The 19296-nt window shown below is 37.2% G+C and overlaps 6 protein-coding genes across 13 annotated transcripts; 3 read left to right on the plus strand and 3 right to left on the minus strand.

Annotated features, from left to right (window-relative positions):
- Positions 1–1545: 1545 nt before the first annotated feature.
- Positions 1546–5043, plus strand: LOC105969008 (zinc finger CCCH domain-containing protein 18). 3 transcript variants are annotated; one of them, XM_012993728.2, is made up of 9 exons: positions 1573–1675; positions 1770–1824; positions 2406–3256; positions 3360–3527; positions 3628–3807; positions 3895–3974; positions 4087–4248; positions 4347–4467; positions 4559–5043. In XM_012993728.2, exons 3-9 carry the CDS (start codon positions 2418–2420, stop codon positions 4629–4631), a joined length of 1623 nt encoding a protein of 540 aa, XP_012849182.2. In that variant the 5' UTR covers positions 1573–1675; positions 1770–1824; positions 2406–2417; the 3' UTR covers positions 4632–5043. The 3 variants fall into 3 exon arrangements, with proteins under 3 accessions (XP_088668731.1, XP_012849182.2, XP_088668730.1); XM_088812604.1 differs by having other exon boundaries at positions 1776–1824; XM_088812605.1 differs by lacking the exon at positions 1770–1824 and having other exon boundaries at positions 1546–1675.
- Positions 5044–6223: 1180 nt separating this feature from the next.
- Positions 6224–9390, minus strand: LOC105968950 (Mitochondrial transcription termination factor family protein). Of its 3 annotated transcripts, none has more exons than XR_016029416.1 (6): positions 8825–9390; positions 8305–8589; positions 7531–8220; positions 7050–7456; positions 6828–6951; positions 6224–6512 (listed from the first exon to the last, which is right to left on the minus strand). XR_016029416.1 is itself a non-coding variant. In XM_088812606.1 (4 exons), the coding sequence occupies exons 1-4, from the start codon at positions 9122–9124 to the stop codon at positions 7145–7147; spliced, it is 1587 nt and encodes a 528-aa protein (XP_088668732.1). In that variant the 5' UTR covers positions 9125–9373; the 3' UTR covers positions 6939–7144. The 3 variants fall into 3 exon arrangements, 1 of the variants encoding a protein (XP_088668732.1); XR_016029417.1 differs by having other exon boundaries at positions 6224–6515; positions 8825–9373; XM_088812606.1 differs by lacking the exon at positions 6224–6512 and having other exon boundaries at positions 6939–7456; positions 8825–9373.
- A 598-nt stretch (positions 9391–9988) lies between these two features.
- On the plus strand, positions 9989–10797 carry LOC105969130 (NADH-ubiquinone oxidoreductase). Its single transcript, XM_012993869.2, has 2 exons — positions 9989–10265; positions 10374–10797. The coding sequence occupies exons 1-2, from the start codon at positions 10112–10114 to the stop codon at positions 10520–10522; spliced, it is 303 nt and encodes a 100-aa protein (XP_012849323.1). The 5' UTR covers positions 9989–10111; the 3' UTR covers positions 10523–10797.
- A 1633-nt stretch (positions 10798–12430) lies between these two features.
- Positions 12431–13406, plus strand: LOC105968687 (uncharacterized). Its single transcript, XM_088811996.1, has 4 exons — positions 12431–12681; positions 12767–12816; positions 12904–12988; positions 13124–13406. The coding sequence occupies exons 1-4, from the start codon at positions 12459–12461 to the stop codon at positions 13168–13170; spliced, it is 405 nt and encodes a 134-aa protein (XP_088668122.1). The 5' UTR covers positions 12431–12458; the 3' UTR covers positions 13171–13406.
- On the minus strand, positions 13295–14493 carry LOC105968279 (uncharacterized). Its single transcript, XM_012992907.2, has 2 exons — positions 14123–14493; positions 13295–14011 (listed from the first exon to the last, which is right to left on the minus strand). Exons 1-2 carry the CDS (start codon positions 14313–14315, stop codon positions 13416–13418), a joined length of 789 nt encoding a protein of 262 aa, XP_012848361.2. The 5' UTR covers positions 14316–14493; the 3' UTR covers positions 13295–13415.
- Positions 14494–14696: 203 nt separating this feature from the next.
- WRKY20 (WRKY family transcription factor family protein) lies at positions 14697–18087 on the minus strand. 4 transcript variants are annotated; one of them, XM_088811994.1, is made up of 6 exons: positions 17777–18087; positions 16645–16839; positions 16074–16560; positions 15813–15960; positions 15575–15730; positions 14697–15486 (listed from the first exon to the last, which is right to left on the minus strand). In XM_088811994.1, exons 1-6 carry the CDS (start codon positions 18080–18082, stop codon positions 15006–15008), a joined length of 1773 nt encoding a protein of 590 aa, XP_088668120.1. In that variant the 5' UTR covers positions 18083–18087; the 3' UTR covers positions 14697–15005. The 4 variants fall into 4 exon arrangements, with proteins under 4 accessions (XP_088668120.1, XP_088668121.1, XP_012848780.2 ...); XM_088811995.1 differs by having other exon boundaries at positions 16074–16536; positions 17777–18026; XM_012993326.2 differs by having other exon boundaries at positions 15575–15733; positions 16074–16536; positions 17777–18019.
- Between the last annotated feature and the right edge of the window lie 1209 nt (positions 18088–19296).

Consider the following 19296-nt stretch of genomic DNA (forward strand, 5'->3'; position numbering starts at 1 on the left):
AAGATGGGTCAGAATGTAAATAAAGAAAATCTAAACAAGAGAAGTGGAGATTTATGATAACTAATGGGCCCTATTCCAGCGTGGATCAAAAACCACCACATCAAATATCAAATCGCGCTTTTCCCGCTTTTTTCCTAAATATTTTCCTATCTCTTTTCATTATTATTTTATTATTATATAAATTAAAAAAATAAATACACTAATTATAAAATGGAGAAATTAAAAATAAAAATAAAAAGAAAAAGAAAAAGAAAAAACTGTTTTTCTTTTTGGCTGACCTTTTATACTCCCTACCTGCTTGCCGATTGAAACTCCCCTCTAAAGAAAAAGTAGCACCATGGGATTTCCATAAATGCCCTTTCATTTTTCTTTATTTTATTTAATATATTTTAATTATGGTGCTATTAATTTATAAACTGACGTGTCCCATTTTAACTGACGTGGCATGATCACCATTAGTAGAACCAAATGTGTACAATTTGTTTTTTTCATCACCTTATTAATTATTATTAGTCTATTAGTTTTTTATTTAATAAATAATAACATTTTTTTCCTACACAAGGCAAGGTTAGTTTTTTTGAAAAAATCGAAAATTAGAATTTTGTCTAACAGATGAGATATATCATTTGACGGTTAGTTCTATGCTGCATTATGTGAATTTTACTTATACACGTGTACAATAAATACTTATAACTATTTATTTTACATACACTCAATATATGTATGTATAGGTGGTTGTATTTAAGATCTATAAGTGAAAGAAAAAACCATTTAAGTGTAATTGACACAACATATGTAGTATAGATAAGACCAACTTTAATATACCCCATAAATATAAAATTACTTCAATTTAATTTGAACAATGAACATGTCCAATGAGACAAAATTATTTCTCCCCAAAATTTTGTGGGCCCTACTTAATAATAATTATTAATTTGTAGTAAGGTACTATGATATATTTATTCTTGAACATGAAATAAATTAGTCATTAGTCAATGACCCAATCAAATACAACTAACCAAGTAACCTCCCTAATCATTCTTAATTCAATCTTTAATTAATCATTGTTCTTGCGTCCAACTCACATTAATGATTTCATCCACTTGGTGCAGATTAGTATTATATAATAAAAAATAAAAGAATAATAATAATAATATTCTGACGTGGCACAACACATTGGAAATTCCAAAAGAAAAAATGTTGTAATTTGTGTATATAAGAAGGGCAAATTCGTAACTCGTGTTTCAAGCTGTCATCAACTATATCGTAAATCCAGGAAATATTTTGTTTATTGGTGTGATAAAATGATAAAAAAAAAAATAATAATAATAATTATTTTCACGGAGACGCGTATAAATAACTACCCCCATTTTTTTATGCGTATCCAATATATACACGTGCCTCGTTAATCGGATGTAATATCTACAAAACTGTTTAGCAAAAAAATCATTTACTATTAGATAACTATTAAGTAAAATAAAAAATATATTTTTAATAGATAAAAAAAAAAAAAAAAAAAAGTAGCAATATAAATATTTGTAGTGAGTCCAAACCGTTCCCCTTCTTTAAAGCATTTCTTTTTTGTCATTTTGTTTGGGAGACTCAGAAGTTTCAGAGTTACAAATATTTCAGAAGAAAAAAAAAACATTAGAGTAGAGAGAGAAAGAGATCAGAGGTTAGAGCGAGAAAGTTTGTTTTTTTTTTTGTTGAAATAGAGTAGCAGTTTTCTCTCTCTCTCATTGATTTTTCTTTTTTAATTTTATTTAAAGTTTCAGTTTTTATTTTATTTAATTCAAGTTTCAAGCTTCAAGTTTCTGCGTGCAGGTTGGTTCTCTTGTTTTTTGATTACTTGTGTTCATGTTTCATTCATTCATGGGTTCTGTCGAATGAAGTAGTTTTATTCGTAAACATTATGTTTTTTTTTGGAATTTTTTTTCCTATTTTGAAGGATTTCTCCAAGTTTCTCTTACATGATTAATTAAAATCAACAAGAAATCAAAGTGTTTTATGACTGAATTTTGGGATCTTGCTATTAGAGATTTTAGTGTGTGTGTGTGTGTGTGTGATTTGTTGTTGGAGAATTGAACATTAAATTTTCTCTCCTGGTTTTGGATAAAGCTGTGCTGTAATTTATCTGGCATGTGTAGTAGTTATTTTGACTATTGTTTCACACCTTTTTCCACACACTCCCCCTTCACCTAAACTTTTCCTTTTATGGTTTTCTAGTAATTAATTCAATCCCATAAAAAAAATTAATTTTTTTTTAATAATAATGATGACCATCCCCAAGAAAACTCATGAGTTGTGTTCTTGATTTTCTTAAACTGGATCCTAAATTGAATAAATTGGCCTAATTAATTTGCTGATTGTTTGTTTTTGTTTTTGTTACATGTTCAATGGTGTAGATTAAATGTGAAATGGATTCTTCGGAGACTGCAAAAGTTGTCATGAAGCGGATCAAGGAAATGGAACCGGAACACATAGCAAATAAGATCATTGAACATATGTACTTTCAAGAACTTTCCGATGAAGAAATGATTCGGTTAGCCATAGCCCCCGACGCCGGAATCCATAAGTTCATCCAAAACACGAAAAATGCTCTTCTATTAGCTTCACCGCCAATATCCCCTCCAATCAATCCCATCCCTTTATCGGACCCTTCTTTTCAGCTCGCTCCGTTTCTGCCCGTTTCGCCGCGCCCGTTTTCCGGCCCAACCGCTCCGTTTCCGGTATTGGATCCTTACTTGGACCCGCATAACAACCTGCCTCTGATAAGGGTACCCGATGAATCCGGACCGTCGACTTTTCAGAACGAGTACTACCGGTACAAAGCTGCGTTCGACAATATTAGTATAAGGGGCGCTAGAAATACTCCATGCTTAACGGATCATTACCCCGTTAAGACGTGTCACTATTTCCTTAAGGGTTTCTGTAAGCACGGTAGTAATTGCAGGTACCTGCACGGGGAACCGCCACCGCAACCTCTCGTATTTGGTGTTCATGGCTCGTACGAAGATGACCATGTTTTCCCACCGGGTTCGCTCGAGAAATTGGAGCTGGAGATTGCCGAACTGTTGAAATCAAGAAGACGGCAGCCCGTCTCGATTGCCTCTCTGCCTATGATATACTACGAAACGTACGGTAAAACCCTACAGGCGGAAGGGTATTTGACCGAGAGTCAACGCCACGGTAAACCTGGTTATAGCTTGACCAAGCTTCTTGCTCGCCTTAAAAACAGCATTCGCCTCATTGACAGGTGTCTGTCTATTGCGTTTTCCCTGAGTGTGTGTAATGTGTGTGAAATGACAATCAAGCCCTTGTGATTTTTTATCTTTGTGTGTGTGTGTGTGTGTTTATAGGCCTCACGGGCAGCATGCAGTGATACTGGCGGAAGATGCGTCGAAGTATATGGAAATGCGAGGAGAGAGAAACGACCCTGGTCCGATTGTTAGCGACTCTCGTCAGATTTATTTGACTTTTCCACCCGAGAGCACTTTTAGTGAGGATGACGTTGCGAATTACTTCAGGTAACATTAGCCTTTTGTCGAATTCAATATTTCGAAAAATAGATTCCCATAAATAAAAATGAAGGCTAATTGTTTTATGGTTCTTTTTTTGTTTTTGCAGCACGTTTGGACCGGTGCAGGATGTGAGGATTCCTCCACAGGAAAAACGAATGTTCGGTTTCGTATCTTTCGATAGTGTGGAGACAGCGAATCTGGTTTTGTCGAAGGGAAATCCACATTACGTATGTGGCGCTCGTGTACTCGTGAAACAATATCGAGAAAAGTCCAAGTCTGTTGAAAGGTAGGTATATACTTTCTTGATTCTTTCGTCAAAATGTACATATTTTTTTTCGTATATCAAAATCACACTAATATATATTCAATGCAGGAAATACCTGGAGAATTTCGATCATCCCGTATATTACCACCACTCTCAACCTACCGATATCGACTCGGAGGCTCAAACCAGTAAGAAACTACTGTTTTGTTTTGCGAATAATTTACTCGTTTGCAAGATTAATTCGTCCAGTACAATAAAAAAATAAATATCTCATGGGAATTTAATCTTTTTGACCGATAGGCTGGGATCAATCTAGAATGTTCCGTAGACAACTAAGGGAAGCACAAGAATACGCTCTCGATCGTGAGGCATTGCATCTCTCACAACTCCGATTAGCTGGCAGACTTGTTCCAAACCCCTCCTGCTTCGGTTATTCCATTAATCAGCCAAGATTACCCGAAGGTCTTTTCGCCTTTTTTTTTTCTTTCTTCTTTTTCAAGCTTCTTTAATAAATAAATAAATAAAATTACATTAAAATTTGTCAAAATAAACTTATGCAGATCACAGCAAAGTTCCATCGATAGATCGTTTCAGTTATCTGTTCGACTATCTGAAGATTGGGTCTACTAGTAACGATACTATCCCCAAGTATACAGTTACCAACTGTGGCGATCAAGAAAGGTCGGCTATATTTTTTAATTTAATCTTCTCTTTTATATACATATATTTTGCCACGGTCGCTCTCTTATTTGTTTTTTTAAATTTCGTGCAGTGCTCAAGGAATAAGTCTCCCGGAAAACCACTTTGCTTCTGCGGCAGGCAGCAGCATTTCGGCAGTTATATAAGTACAAAATCCAACGACGTAAGAGAATTTATAGAGGCGGTCGTTTTAATTTTACAAGACAAACATCATTAGAAGAAACATACATGATAGGAAATAGGAATATGAATTACGATTTACGATACAGAGAGCAGGTTCCTGTGTTTTCGTTTTATCTTTTCGAATTTTCCGTGTCACAGAAATAAAGACAAATAGGAATTTTTCTTTTTAGTCTCGTGGGAAAGAATCGTAGTGTAGGTGTTAGGGCATCTGGAAATAGAAAATGAAGTACCCATCGGTACATATGGCTATAGCAGAGATGTGAAAATAAGTTTGAAAATCTCTGGAAATCGGGGTCGTCAGTTATTCTTATATTATTATTATCTCTTAGTATATTCGTCTTTTCGATATTTAACGAGCCTGCTGGATTTTCTTTTTTTCTGGTATTTCTATATTTTTTCTGTATATGGTTGCATTACATGATAGGATTTGATTGGTTCATGCAATTTTGCTTATCTTCTCTGTTTTTGTGGCTTATAGTTAAAGATGGGATCTTGATCTTGAAAAGTATATAATAATAAAACCCACACATGGATTAGCACACAGTGGCGGTGTGCATGAAATGTAATAATTCTTGCATGGTTTTTTTCTTTATTATGAACATTTATTGAATGTTGGATAGTAGTTGTGTCTTTCTCGGCCAAATCTCATGACATTAGTAAATGTTACCACCATTCATTTCTAGCATTTTTCTTTCCTTCTCTGCATTCAGGGTTTTTTTTTTCTAAAAAAAGAGTTTGTTCATAAATATTTGGGTGAATTACTAACAACCCCCTCTTATTTGAGTAATTACAACCACCCCTCAACTATGAATCTTCTAGACACTTCCGCCCTTATGGTGTCAAGTTTAATATGATCTTCTGAATTCTGTGGAATGTTCTCTGATTTATATCCGTTTTATGTCAAAATGCAATTTTAGAGCACCACAAACAATCTGATATTGACAAGTTAAGAGGTACATCTTATGATCATCTTTTTTTAAAAGTTGAGCCCGACTTGGGTAAAACGGATATAAATTGGAGAATATTTCACATAATCTAAAAGATTACACTAAATCTTGATACCGCAAAGGTGAAGATTCATAGTTGAGAGATGTTGTAATTGCTCAAATATGAGGGAATTTCTGTAATCTTACCTTACCACATGGTGACCATAGTTTACCTTAAATATTTAACATGTATATGTTTTTTTTTTTTATATAATTTTGTAAATTAGAGGTTGAAAATTACTTGGTATATTCATAGTGTATGAGACTTGATACCTCTCTCTTATACATTGACCTGGTTTGTAATAACTAATTAGTAGATGTCGTGTCACCAAATATTCGATATCTTATGTGAAAGATACTTCTGATTTATATAATAATATATAAAATAAAATAGAGATGAAAAACAATTTGTAGAAGAAATTGATAGTTACAAGCAAAAATGTTGCCATCCCACAATTTAAATAGAAGTTCCATATATATATATATATATATATATATATATATATATATATATATATATATATATATATATATATATATAATATAACATGCAGTGACAGCATAATCGATTAAATCAAGAACCCTTTAGCAGATACTATGTAAAATGCACGTACCTATAATTAACAAGACAGAGATATCTTACAGTAACAAGGTCCGAGATATATCTTTACAGACAAGCAAAGTGACGCGACAAACTCGTACCTTTTATAGCCGATAATGTAGTTCTAGTTCTGCAACAAAAATGGTGTCCTAGGTACTAAACAAGCAAAAGAATATCGTCTCATGTAATTGTATCAACAGCAAAGCCAGTCAATCTGAATTTGTGTTTGTTGACGATATTACCAGTGCATTACGGATCTGCTGGGAAAGCAAAAAATAAATTAATTTGAAATCGACTATTGACAAATAAAAAAGACAGGTGAGTGAGATAAAAATCTAGGATTTAGGTTTGAATGTTCGATTATAGTCAAACAGACTCAACAACCAGTACTTTTTTCTGGTATGAAACCCAACTGTTTAGTAGTTAAGCACATTAGGGATGACGACAATTCAATCACACAACCAAATAACCGCCAACCATCTTGATAATCTCTCAGAAAATCGATCTTTATTTTTAAACAAAAATAACTCAAAAGCAGATCTTTTGTTATACCAAAAACGACGAAATGTTACCTTGATATTACGGAGACTGAATATGCATGCATGCCCATTGGATTACTATAACCACCAGAAGTTAGTAGAAACCCTTTTAGGACTTCATCAAATTGTTTAGTCAGCTTTGTAATCGGACCAATGCCTGTCACATTTTTCAAATATTAGTACTCGGTCCAAACAAAACATCGCAAAAGTCCCGAGGAAAAAAAATAGTACAAAGAACTCAAAGAGCAGTGTTACCATGAACATGTAATAAAGATCCGGTATACGATTCTCAATTCTTTGCACAAAACTATCACATCTCGTGTTAATTGTAAGAGAGATGACTGGGCTCTTCACAGTTTTTCATATTTCTTTGCAAAATCTTTCAGAAGCAATCTCTGGCGAAAATCTAAATATTTATCTACGCTAGTTCCCCACTGCTGGCAAAACGATTCATCGGTCGGAACAAACGAACTCAAAGGAAACGGCCCTTTTGGAGCTTTCTTCAACGAAACTAAGAATCGATGACGTGGCCTAATCCGTTGGTCTAATGACAAACTTAGATACGTTGGATATTTGCTCAGAGAGTGGACCTCGTTTCCAAGTTCGTTAATCAAGTACATATATTTCGGCTTCAGATTTCCCTCCAATGATAACGAGAACACCTGCAGATATTTTTGAAATCATAATTAATATTTTAAAAAGATAAGACTAAGCGACAAGGGAATCAAGAATATACCTGTGTAAGGCTAGTTAGAACTTTCAGTATGTCTGATTTTTGCATGCCAATACTTCGTAAGAAATTGATTCGAGAAAGTAAACCAGCTTCGATGCTGTAGTGAAGTATTTGTGGATGTTTCGTGACCATTTTTACTATACTCTGCCTCGGTGCGTCGAGCTCTTTCATTAAGAAACTGAGACGAGTATTCCACGAATTATCTATCCGTTGAACCAGGATTTGAGGACTTAATTGGACAACCTTACTTAAATCCTTCTCTTGTATTCCTATCTCGTCCAGCAAATACTTAACCGTGGGCTTCAACGAATTTTCCACACTGTAAGAGAACAACGAGGGCGTGGCGGTAATTATCTGCCCTATTCTCGAATCGGGAATGCCCAAGCCGCTCAAGAAGGAAACATGGGACTTGAGATTGTTTTCCACCGTGTACTCTAGAATCTGAGGTTGTCTTAAAATTATCTTTCTGATGTCTCTGTGTTTAACACCGACGCTCAAAAGGTATTCCAATCTTTCCTCGGCCGATTCGACGTTAATCTGAAGCGACGGCATGTGTCGCTCGTACATTTGGACGAAGTGGGATTCCTTCATTCCGAAAGTGCTTAGATAATCGAGAAGTGGAAAAGCCCTTTCGTCTAAATCTAATTCTTCTGACAACTGAATAAACCTGTCCTTAGACGAGCTTCCTTCTTCCTGCAGACGTTACATATAGGAAGTCATATCTAATTGAGTGCTATACGTAACGGCACATATATATGTATGTATGTATATATATACCTTGTCCTTGGACTTCACAGTTGAAGAACCGAAACTGCTTGACTTCGAGGAAGCACTGTAAGAACTATTTCTCTCGGTTTTATCGAGTGTATGTCTGCCATTCTTGGAAGCAGAAATGCTCGGCTTTGTTTCGAGATTATGTGCGGTTCTTGATGATTGCGTATCCCAAGATTTTCCTGCGCCTTTGGTGGTGCCACCGCCGCCGCCTTGTCCCTTTTTGGCGGCGCTCTTCAACTTCAGCCGTTGTCGGTCGGCTTTAGAGATTCTAACACCTCCGAAATCAACCTGGAAAATACCCACATGACAAATGTTTTATATCATGAAGAATGAACTAATTAAATATCAAAATTGAACTATTGTATCAAAATACTAATGCAATCAAACATCAAATTGAATTTGTCAACAACATTGTAAGGTATCAAAAAACCCTATCTATTGGGTGATAAATTTATCGAAATTATAGAATCACTAAAACAAAAACAAGAGATATCAATGATTCAGAGAATAAGCAAAGACATACTTCGGAAGACCAATCGTCTTCGGCGTCATCGGCTTCATCGGAAATTCCACCGCCGGCGTCTTCGTCGTCGGAGTCGTAGGGAGAGAGGGGTTGGCCGTACCTGGAGCGGCGGTTGGACTTCAATATCTTGGGATTGGAGTGCGACGAGGCGACACGCGTTCTGCAATTTCTGCCGTTGATTCTTCTTCTGGGGATGGACGGAGGTTCCGCGGCGGCCGACGGCTGAAGGGAGGCGACAAACTTGAGAAGAGATGAAGCGAGGGAGTGAGAGGGGAGTGTGGAGAGAGAGAAAACCGCCATTTTTATGTCGGATTATAACAACGAGAGAATAAGAATATGCCGCCAGTATGCTCTAAAACCCTAGAGGGAGTTTTACGGGTAGATAGATACATACAATATCGGAATATCTAAGAATGTACAGTGGCAACCTTATCCCATTGTTGTCTTGTTCCATGGTCCTGTTTTTTTTTCTCTGGTCTCACATTTGTTTTGGTTGTGTTGAGGTTCTCCATCACTCACTCTCGGCTCTCTCTTTATTAGCTGGGACCTGAATCATAACCTCAATTAACCACAAATATATTGAATAATAATGTAATGAATCTAATTTTGTGACGTCCAACAGAAAAAACTCAATAATGTAATGAATCTAATTTTGTGACGTCCAACAGAAAAAACTCTCTGTAAATAGCCATCATAATACGTATTCTATTTTTTACTATTCGTATTTTGACTTCGTACATGATTTTGACTATTTTCTAGTCTGATTTTACCAAGTTCAAAACATAAAAACTGTAACCTGTTGAGATAACTTTTTAATCCAACTAAAATCAGCTAAATTAGATCTGAGTTAACAAAATTGTGCATGAATTAACTACATTTTAAGTTTTAGATAAATCAAACTAATAAAATTGTCGGCAATGTTAATCGATCGATTCATGCACATCTTTATCACCTGATATTCAATATTAGTGATTTAAGTTGGACTTCTGCAAAGCTAACTCGAAGAAATGCAAATTTCATTTTTCGAGTTCTGCCAAAAGAAGCCACAAAAATGTTCAAAATCACGCGTGAATTCGAAACCGTACTAGTAAAACCGAAACAACATTTATCTAAAAAATTATGGCTGAAATTGGGCCCATCTACATATAAAAGGCCCACTATAATCAGGCCCGATTTGATATAGAGAAAACCCATCTGAAACAAGAAAAAGCAAGCTGAATACAGTGGCGTCTGATTTACCTGATCGTTAGAGAAGAAAAGGCCGAGCAGCGAAGAAGAAGAGCAACAATGAATACTGACATTACGGCGTCGACGAAGCCGGAGTACCCGGTGATAGATCGGAATCCTCCTTTCACAAAGACGGTGGCCAATTTCAACACCCTCGATTACCTCCGTTTCTCCACCATCACCGGCGTCTCCGTCGTCGTCGGATATCTCTCCGGTACCACCTCTCATTCTCTCTCTCGCTCTTCTAATTGAATTGATTGATTAGTCGTTTCTGCTATAAATGAAATGCCGATCTAATTTTTGACCTATTCTGCACAATTAGGGATTAAGCCCGGGATTAAGGGGCCGTCGATGGTGACGGGTGGTTTGATCGGAGTGCTGGGGGGTTTCATGTACGCTTACCAGAATTCAGCTGGAAGGCTCATGGGTTTCTTCCCCAATGAAGCCGAGGTTGCCAAGTACAAGAAGTAATTTTACTTTCTAGGGTTTCTGTCTTTTATTTTCCCCCCATTTCCCAGTAGTGATGCTATTTTCCTCTTTTTGTCTGTGGTAAAAAATTCCTGCTAAGAGAGAAAATTCAGGGGTTGCTGATTGTTTTTGTTTTGCGTTTGTGAAAGAAATCGACCAATTTATATATATGCAATTTCCCCCCAATAATGAAGAGGAATTTTTCTTGTATCGAGATTGCTGCTTGTCTGAATCATCCTTATTCCTGAATTAATATTCAAATTTGTGTTGCTGCTGGAGTCTTGTGTTTTAATGGTGATTTCCTCGTATTTACGCAACGTATTGTTTACGATTATGCTTTACGTCTTGTTCGTATGTTGTTTAGAGTGATTGATCATATTTCTGTATAGATGAAGTCGTGTTGCCCAGTTATCTGGATTCTGTTATCGTTGATTTGTGGATTAGGCCTGATTAATCCTCTTCAGGACTCACCAGTAGGTGTGACTTGTGAACTTTTGGCTCGTTTTTTTGGAAGATTTCGTGAAAAAAAGCCTGCTGCTAGGAAATGTGTTATAGGAATGTAGTAGTCCCGATAAAAAAATATATATTCCTGAACATGTTTATCTTCGATTGCTTTCATGTTATCGAGAATGATTAAACAAAAGTGTCGTTGTGTGCACTTCAGTTTGTCCCCCTATCATCGAGTTTCTCCCACTCTCTTGAATTTCTCCCACGTTTATATTTATGGTAATAAAATTGCTTCTTCAAATAACCTGCAGCTTTTAAATGGTGAGATAGCGATGTGTTTGGGTTTGTGGCTATTGTTTTGCTATCTGCATTTGTGTAGGTTGTGCGTATAGCCGAGTTTTACAGTGTTTATTGCTGCAAGATTCTGGCATTCAGTTGATAGAACTTTTTCGCTTTAGTAATCACCATGCTAGGAAGGTAAGCTGGAACTTGTGAATAAATCTTATGATTTATGATCAAGGGATCGTAAACCCAACGTTGCTGAATCTTGCGGTCATCTACGTAGCAAGCAGCTATTGGAGGTCCTGTAGTTATCAAGAATAATACACAAAAGTGAAAACAGTTGGGATTCGTACTCGACAAAACCCTAGTTAGATGAGCTTTAATCCTCATTTGACTGAATCACAGCTAGACTAACTAATAAACGATACGATTGCATTTGATAAACTGAATAAATTATTACAAGGATTATAGATTATATACTGAGTATAGATAGAGTACGAAAAATAGTAACTCCAGCGCATGGAGTTGTTATTGTTCAACAACGGATGCCCAAATACCGTTGAACACTTATCTCACACTTAAATCCCTTCACTCAGTTGAACACACTCAAAATGACTCAGATATTATCCCCACATACATTGTATAACTCACAGAAGAATGGAAACCACCTAAAACGAAGTAGGAAGACTTTTATGCGTGTAATCATTTCTCTATCACAGAGGCAGGCTTTTATAGGATGAAATGCAACGGTCATCGGCGGATAAATCGTCTCAGGGTCACGGTCCATGGTTGGTGACTTCTTTTGACTCAAATGCCACCGAACGAAGACAATGGAAGTGAACAGAAGGATGAAGGTACACAAGGGGGGGCGAAAAAAGTCAAAAGACTGGGTTTATGTCAAATGAGAAGAAAAGACTAATATATATGACATGTTGGATGGTCAAAATTGATTGTCGAAGATGGATAACCGGGATTGGAGTCGAGAAGTTTCTCCTAAAGTCTGGGCTTAAGTAAGCTAAGTTGGGCCAGTTGACTGAGTCCATAAATGGGCTGCTATAATAGAATTAAGAATTCGGCCCATTCTAAAATGAATATACCATTTGGGCCCAAAACCTTACAATAATTACAAGAAAAAGCCCAATCGACGTGGACTAATCTGAACGTCGCCCACTTTTTATGGCTCCAAATTGTTAAGCTCAGATCAGAAAAAATGATCATGTCATCTCTTCAATTAATTACGCCTTGCCCAAATTATCCATCAGCCCGTGGATTCGTCGCCGCGAATCGAACCACCATACACAAACCCGCCGTGAATTCAATTTCAATTTCAACGAGACGATCAACGGCAGCCGTGAACGATGAAATTTCGGCCATTATTACGTCGGACCCTGCTCAGGCCGAAATCACTTGGCAGATTGTGCTCGGCGCTCTAGGTCAAATAAATTAAACACCTTGGTTTCATCGAAGAATAAGTTAGGTTTTCTGATAATTAATTATTGAAATTGGGATCTTTTGCAGCTGGGGTTACTCCATTTGTGGTAGCTGGGATTGAGTTCACCAAGAGAATTGTAATTACATTTATTGTTATTATTGCTATTAATATCGTCATTAGTACTTAATTGCAGCTTAATCCCTTGTTTTTTTTTTAATTGCAGGCGGAACAGAAGAACTGCAAGGTGTGCAAAGGCTCCGGGCTTGTTTTGAGGGACAAAAAATACTACTTTCGCTGCCCTCGTTGTGGTATATTACCAATTTGCCATCCACCTACACTAGTATTTTATTAAATTATTATATATATGGAGTAGTAAGTAATTGGTTTATATTCATCATGTTAATTAGATTAATTATTTTATTTTATTTTAATCACATGTGCAGGTGGGTTTTTGCCATGGCAGTCATGGAGAAGATTCTTTACTGGCTAGATACATCATACGAAGCTCTATGCATATATTCGAACACGAATCGGAGCTTGTTGTTTCTATTTGCAACGGAATCCAAACATCGTGTTTCGTTCGTATTTAATGTAGCTATTGTTCTCGAGCACGATTTGTAAAGTATACGCAGTTTTACGTTTTATTTATAGGCAAATAGTTGAAAATGTATACGCTACAATGTTATTACGTATTAATTTATCGATTTCATGGCTATTCGAGACAAATTGTTATATTCAATCGAAAACTATTACAAAGCAGGGGAGTACGGCAGCTGGATTTCGAAGAATCATGGATTTAATTCTGTACAATTCGTAACCAACAGAATCACACTCTTCTTGTTCGTCCTCTACAACTCTACCGGCTATTGTCCGACAAACAATCACTGCTCTCTTCACTTTCTTCTTACCCTTGGAAATGACGGTTTTGTCCTCGCTCATTTGCTCGCTGTTCACACTCACCCGAACGCCGTTTTTCGTGTTGTAGCACGTTTTGAAACCAGATTGAACGACTCTACACACACGACAGCTCGCATCTCTGCACAGTCGAGATATTTGTTCCGTCTTAGAATTACTGCAGCAAATCATTGTTGTGCCGTAAAATTGCAATAATTCGTTTCCGTCCACTATGTTCCTCGGATGATGACGATGATGCATCTTGTACGATGATTTCATCACGTTTTCTCTGTACTCTTCGAACTCGGCTAACGTGTCGCCTGAATTGTTCACCTTGAGGACTCTCTTTATCTTCCTCGTGCACTTTTTCGGGTTTGTTGAACTCGCTCGAAATATCATCTCCACTATATTCCTCGACGGGTCCCCTATTCCAAGCTCTGCTTTCGAAAACAAAGATTTTTTTTTTCTCTGGAGTAAATTAATGTGATGGTGCATGCTATGCTGTTTTACCACTATGTAGGAAATAGAGACAGAGTCTCGAAACTTACCTTGGAATGTGTTTGTGATATTGTAATAATGCCCGTCGGTAAGCTCGTTATTCTCATGAAGCTCCTCCCTTTGTGGTGGTGGTGAAGTGGCGTTGCTTTTTCGCCTCACCATTTTCTCCGGCAGCCAAGCTAACTCTGTCATCTTGCTGGCACAACTCCCCTTCTCTTTTAAAGATAACCATATTGCATTCATTTTTTTCCAAGAATTTTACAGATTTTTATTTCTGAAAATATGTGTATGTATACAGTATATATATACACACAGACACGCACTGACACACAAGACTTACCTAGATGGGGTGACAGAATTCTTTAAAGAAGAGACAAACAAGAGAAATTTATAAAGTTTGTATCTATTCATTAATGAACCCAACGGAAGGATCCTTCTCGATACATTATATATACACTAGTGGTGAACTAATTGCAACGACAACCAAATATTTATGTTATCGAGGGTAAAAAAGGGAATTTACTACTGTGACCATTTTTTGGTGGCTAAGCATTCAATGCTTATTAATGCATGCGAAACAAAAAATTAATGGAAATATCAATTCTTGCCCACAAAACGACGGCGTACAGAAGCATCTGTTTCAGAAATATTATTATAACTGTTAAAAACATGTAAACCAAAAAACAATCAAGAAAACAAGAACTTTCTTGTTTGAGTGTGTCCGGTTAGGGGTTAGAGGAACAAACAATAATTTACAGTAGCCAGTTTAGTAACAAAATGTTAGTTGGGGGGGTGGGGTGCAAATAAGAATCCTAATTTTAGCATGAGAATAAACAAAACCCCTTTGATTTTTACTAACAGAGAAACAGCCAATATAATAATAAAGATTCAATTTTTATTTATTTTTTTGTTCGTCTCCAAATTTTCATAGTATCAAGGCCCCATGAGTATCCTTCCGAGGCTTGGCGGGCACTGGTTGGAAGGATGCATCGGTGGTGCCTGAAAGCTATTACGACCTTCGACGCGATTGTCTCGATTTCCGTACATATTCACAATACCATAGTACGCAGGGATTTGAGCCGCTGCAGAAGCAGGATTACCGATTTGCCCTCGACCCTCTTCGGCATCCATTGCTTCTCTGCCAATTCCAACACCAAGATCGAGGCTGATCGAGCCATTACCACTATTACTATCTTGTGGCGGCCTCAGCTTTGAATTAGCTCCGGCATATTGAGCAGAAAAATCATGGCTGCTGATGTTGTTGTTGTTGTTGTTGTTGTTGTTGTTCTTTGCAGTTGGAACATCATGGTTGTGCTTGCCCTCGTAAGTAGTTATAACTGCTTTCGGATCGTGTGATGCTCTCTCCACATGCTTCCTCACAGGGCAACCGACATTCGTGCACTTGTAGTAACTCCTAGGATTTCGAAATGAGAAAAAAACATAAAACATCGTAGTACAAAGGCATTTGTGCTGTTCTTTTTACTCTCGTTCGTAGTACATACCTAGGATTTGGATTGCCTCGGACTACTTTCTGGCCATACTTACGCCACCGATATCCATCGTCCAGGATATCGACCTCGCTCAAAGTTTGGACAACAACTCGTGGTTCGCGGATTGGCTTAACAACTGGTGTAGCATCAATACCTTCCTCCATTTTCCTGCTAGGATTATTCACCCTTACGAGATTATTAATAATTAATAAACATGTATATAATTAATGTTTCGGAAAACTATATATACCTCCGTTTTAGAAAAGGGTCGTCTTCTTCAACATCATCGTTGAGGCCCGGATATTGTGAACCTGAAACATCTATGTTGTCCTCGTTTGCTTGCAGAGGAGACAACATGGGAGAGGTGTTTTGCTCCATTTTGTTGTTGTTCAACTTGTCTTCAACAAGACAATAGATAAGATGTGAGTGCGCTTGACATGTATAGTTCACGATAAGTGATATTACGAAAAACAAGTTGTGCAATAAAAAAATCAGGAAGTTAAGAAACTACCTTCTTGACCAGTGAATAACAAATCCTTGTCCGGCTTATCCTCTTGAATCGACAAAAGAGTACCAGAATTCTGCCGACGTGCAGGTTGTGGTTTCGGATGATCGTGGGAACCCTTGTAGACGATTTCTGTAATCTGTCCACTCGGAGAACGTTCGAATATTTTCTTCACCTCACAGTTAGGATACGTACATTTGTAATAACTTCGTGGGAATTCACTTCCTTTAACCAGTTTCTGGCCGTATTTTCTCCAGTTATACCCATCCTCTGATGTTCTCTCATTCGAGACTGAGGAAATGCTGTCTTTATGCTCCGAAGATGAAGCCCGATTGCCCATGTTGGACTGTCCTCCTTGATTTAATTCGTCAATACTATTACGAATAGGTGAATTGTGTGCACCGACTACCACAGACTGTGAAGGTACAGGCGGTTGTGAATTGTGTTGGTCTTGATAAACGACTGGCCCCTGTCGATTCATCCCCACGTGAAACTTTTGAACAAAGAAATAAGATATTAGCGGATAAAATATATATATACATATTTACCACTACAAAACGAAAGAGTAGGTCATCACCGAGAGCCCTGCAGATGATAATCCTGATGTAGAACTAGCTCCAGTATGAAACCTAAACTCAAAACTGCTCGACGTTTTTTCATCAACCGGTTTACGACCGGAGAAAAATTTCTCTAGTGAAAGAGCTGCGTTTTCACCAGCGCCTTGCATCAAATGAGGCTTGAAGAAGGAGCCAGTGGTCGGAGATGGCTCTGCCTACAAAGTAAAAAAAAATTATATTTTGCACTTAAGAAATGTCGATATGTCATACATGATGCTGACAATTATAACGGCAAAAGCTCGAGTATTTAAGTGCAACCACTTTTCTCAACACGAGAAAAACGCCAAACACCAACTAGTAGTAAAGCAAGATTCAATTTTGTGAAGAAACAACACTGAAATATATCCTTATTCTAGAAATCCCTATCGAGAAAGCATTTTTTATACATCAAAATGCTGCTTCCACCCCCAACTCAGATCGTCATTTGATAATAGTGAATGAGCATATTTACGATTCTAATGGAACAGAATGGTTTCTTATTCTTCTAATGATGGGCTATTCCTCTCCATTCACATGTCTTTCCGATTTTTCGACTCCACTTCAAAAAGATTCTCATGGCCACGTCGCCACAAAAGGTTTAACGGTGCCCGAAAACAATTCCATCAGGAAATTAATATATTAGTAACACTACTAATTAGAGCATCGGAATCCAACGGTCCCAAAACAAACACACATAACTATTCACCTAACATTTATTAATATCCAAATGAGCACTCAATGGAAAAAAGGAGAAATCACTCAGCAGCAGGGCTATAATGAAAAAAGAACCAAACATCAAATCAACAAATGAAATCCACTCACATTTCACAAAATCGAGAAGTGAAGAGATTAATAAATCAATTTTGAAATCAAAAGGTTGGATTTAGCTCTTGTTTAATTTTTGAAAGTTTGGTACATAAACCCAAACAGTGCCCTAAACAAACATACACGGTGCCGGATCCGAATCCGATTCCGAATCCGAATTCGAATCCGAAACCGAATCCGAATATCTCCAGCTACTGAAGCGAATATCACTAGTGAAAAAAAATCAGTAGACGCAGAAGGGGGAAAAACGAAAAATAGAGAGAGAGAGAGAGAGAGAGAGAGAGAGACCTTGATGTTAGAGAGAAGAACGGGGGAATCGAGAAACGAGGTCGGACTGAGGCCAGGAGGAATAGTAATAGAAGTTGACCTAGAGATCGGGAGCTTGGCCGGAGACATGAGGCGGTACTTAGCTCCGTTGATCGATCCGACGGCGTCGGCATTATTTGAGGAGGGGGGAGAGTGGTGCTGGTAGTGGGAGTAAGAAGAGTGTGCGTCTTCCATTGATGGAGAAAGAGAATTTTTGATGAAATTGAATCTGCCTGTAATAACTATTTTTAACATCTCCTCCGAAAATCGGAGGGGTAGGATGGTCATTTCTAACGGGGGTGTGGGGAGGGGGCTACAAAAGCTCTACGGTGTTGACTTTTTACGGGTTTGGATCTGGATTGTGATTGGCTAGTTAGTTGCTCCTTAATCCTTATCCTGTTTTTTTTTTTTTTTTTTAATTAATCCCTAATTAAATGAAATTAATAAGTTTGTAGTAATAAATTTGCTGGATTAGGACCCAGTCAAGGATTATCCAATTTAAATAGCGTATTTGTTCTATGAATCCTGCCTTTAATACAACACAGTGCCTCAAATTAGAATTTTTTCTTTTTTTTTTAAGTTCGCTATGAGTAAGAACTAGGGCTGTAAACGAGCCGAGCTCGAGCCGAGCTCGCCTCTTTTGGCTGGCTCGAGCTCGAGCTCGAGTATATTTTGTCGAGCTCGAGCTCGAGCTCGAGCTCGCGAGCTCCTCTTTTTTTGGCTCGAGCTCGAGCTCGTGTCAGTTGTGTCGAGCTCGAGCTCGAGCTCGAGCCCATTGTCTTTTTTTTTTTTTTTTTTTTTTAAATATTTTTTTAATTATTATTTTATTATTAAAAATTATTTGAAAAAATAAAAAATAAAAACTAAATTGTAATTATATATATTTTTAATATTTGTATTTATTTCTATAATATTTTACATTATTATACATTATTTAAATAAAAATAACATATAAAAAATAAAAAAAATAATAAAAAAATAATAATAAATCCGGCTCGCGAGCCGGCTCGCGAGCTCATGAACAACTGAAAACCGGCTCGAGCTCGGCTCTTCAGAAAGCTCGAGCTCGCGAGCTCGAGCTCGAGCTCGAAAATCTCGAGTTCGAGTTCGAGCTTTTTACGAGCCGGCTCTTCGAGCTCACGAGTCGGCTCGGCTCGTTTACACCCCTAGTAAGAACTAAGAAGCAATATATTATTAATTATTATGTGGTACTTGTATATAAGTTTAGGGCAAATTACAAATTGCCCCTGAAGTAAGGCCTAATTACAGAAAAAACCTAATTATTATGTGGTACTTGCATATAAGTTTAGGGCAAATTACAAAGAGCCCCTGAAGTAAGGCCTAATTATAGAAAAACCCCCTATGTTTGCATAATTACAAGCATCTGAAACTAACGGCTTGCAAATAACTCTAAGAGAACGTAGTAATTGTATAACGTGTGTTAAAATAATTTAATGAAAGAGAAAAATGTCACCTCCTGCAATATAAAATGTCATAAAATT

Source organism: Erythranthe guttata, chromosome 13 (genome assembly GCF_056151865.1).
Source record: "Erythranthe guttata isolate IM_541 chromosome 13, IM_541, whole genome shotgun sequence".
Taxonomy (NCBI): domain Eukaryota; kingdom Viridiplantae; phylum Streptophyta; class Magnoliopsida; order Lamiales; family Phrymaceae; genus Erythranthe; species Erythranthe guttata.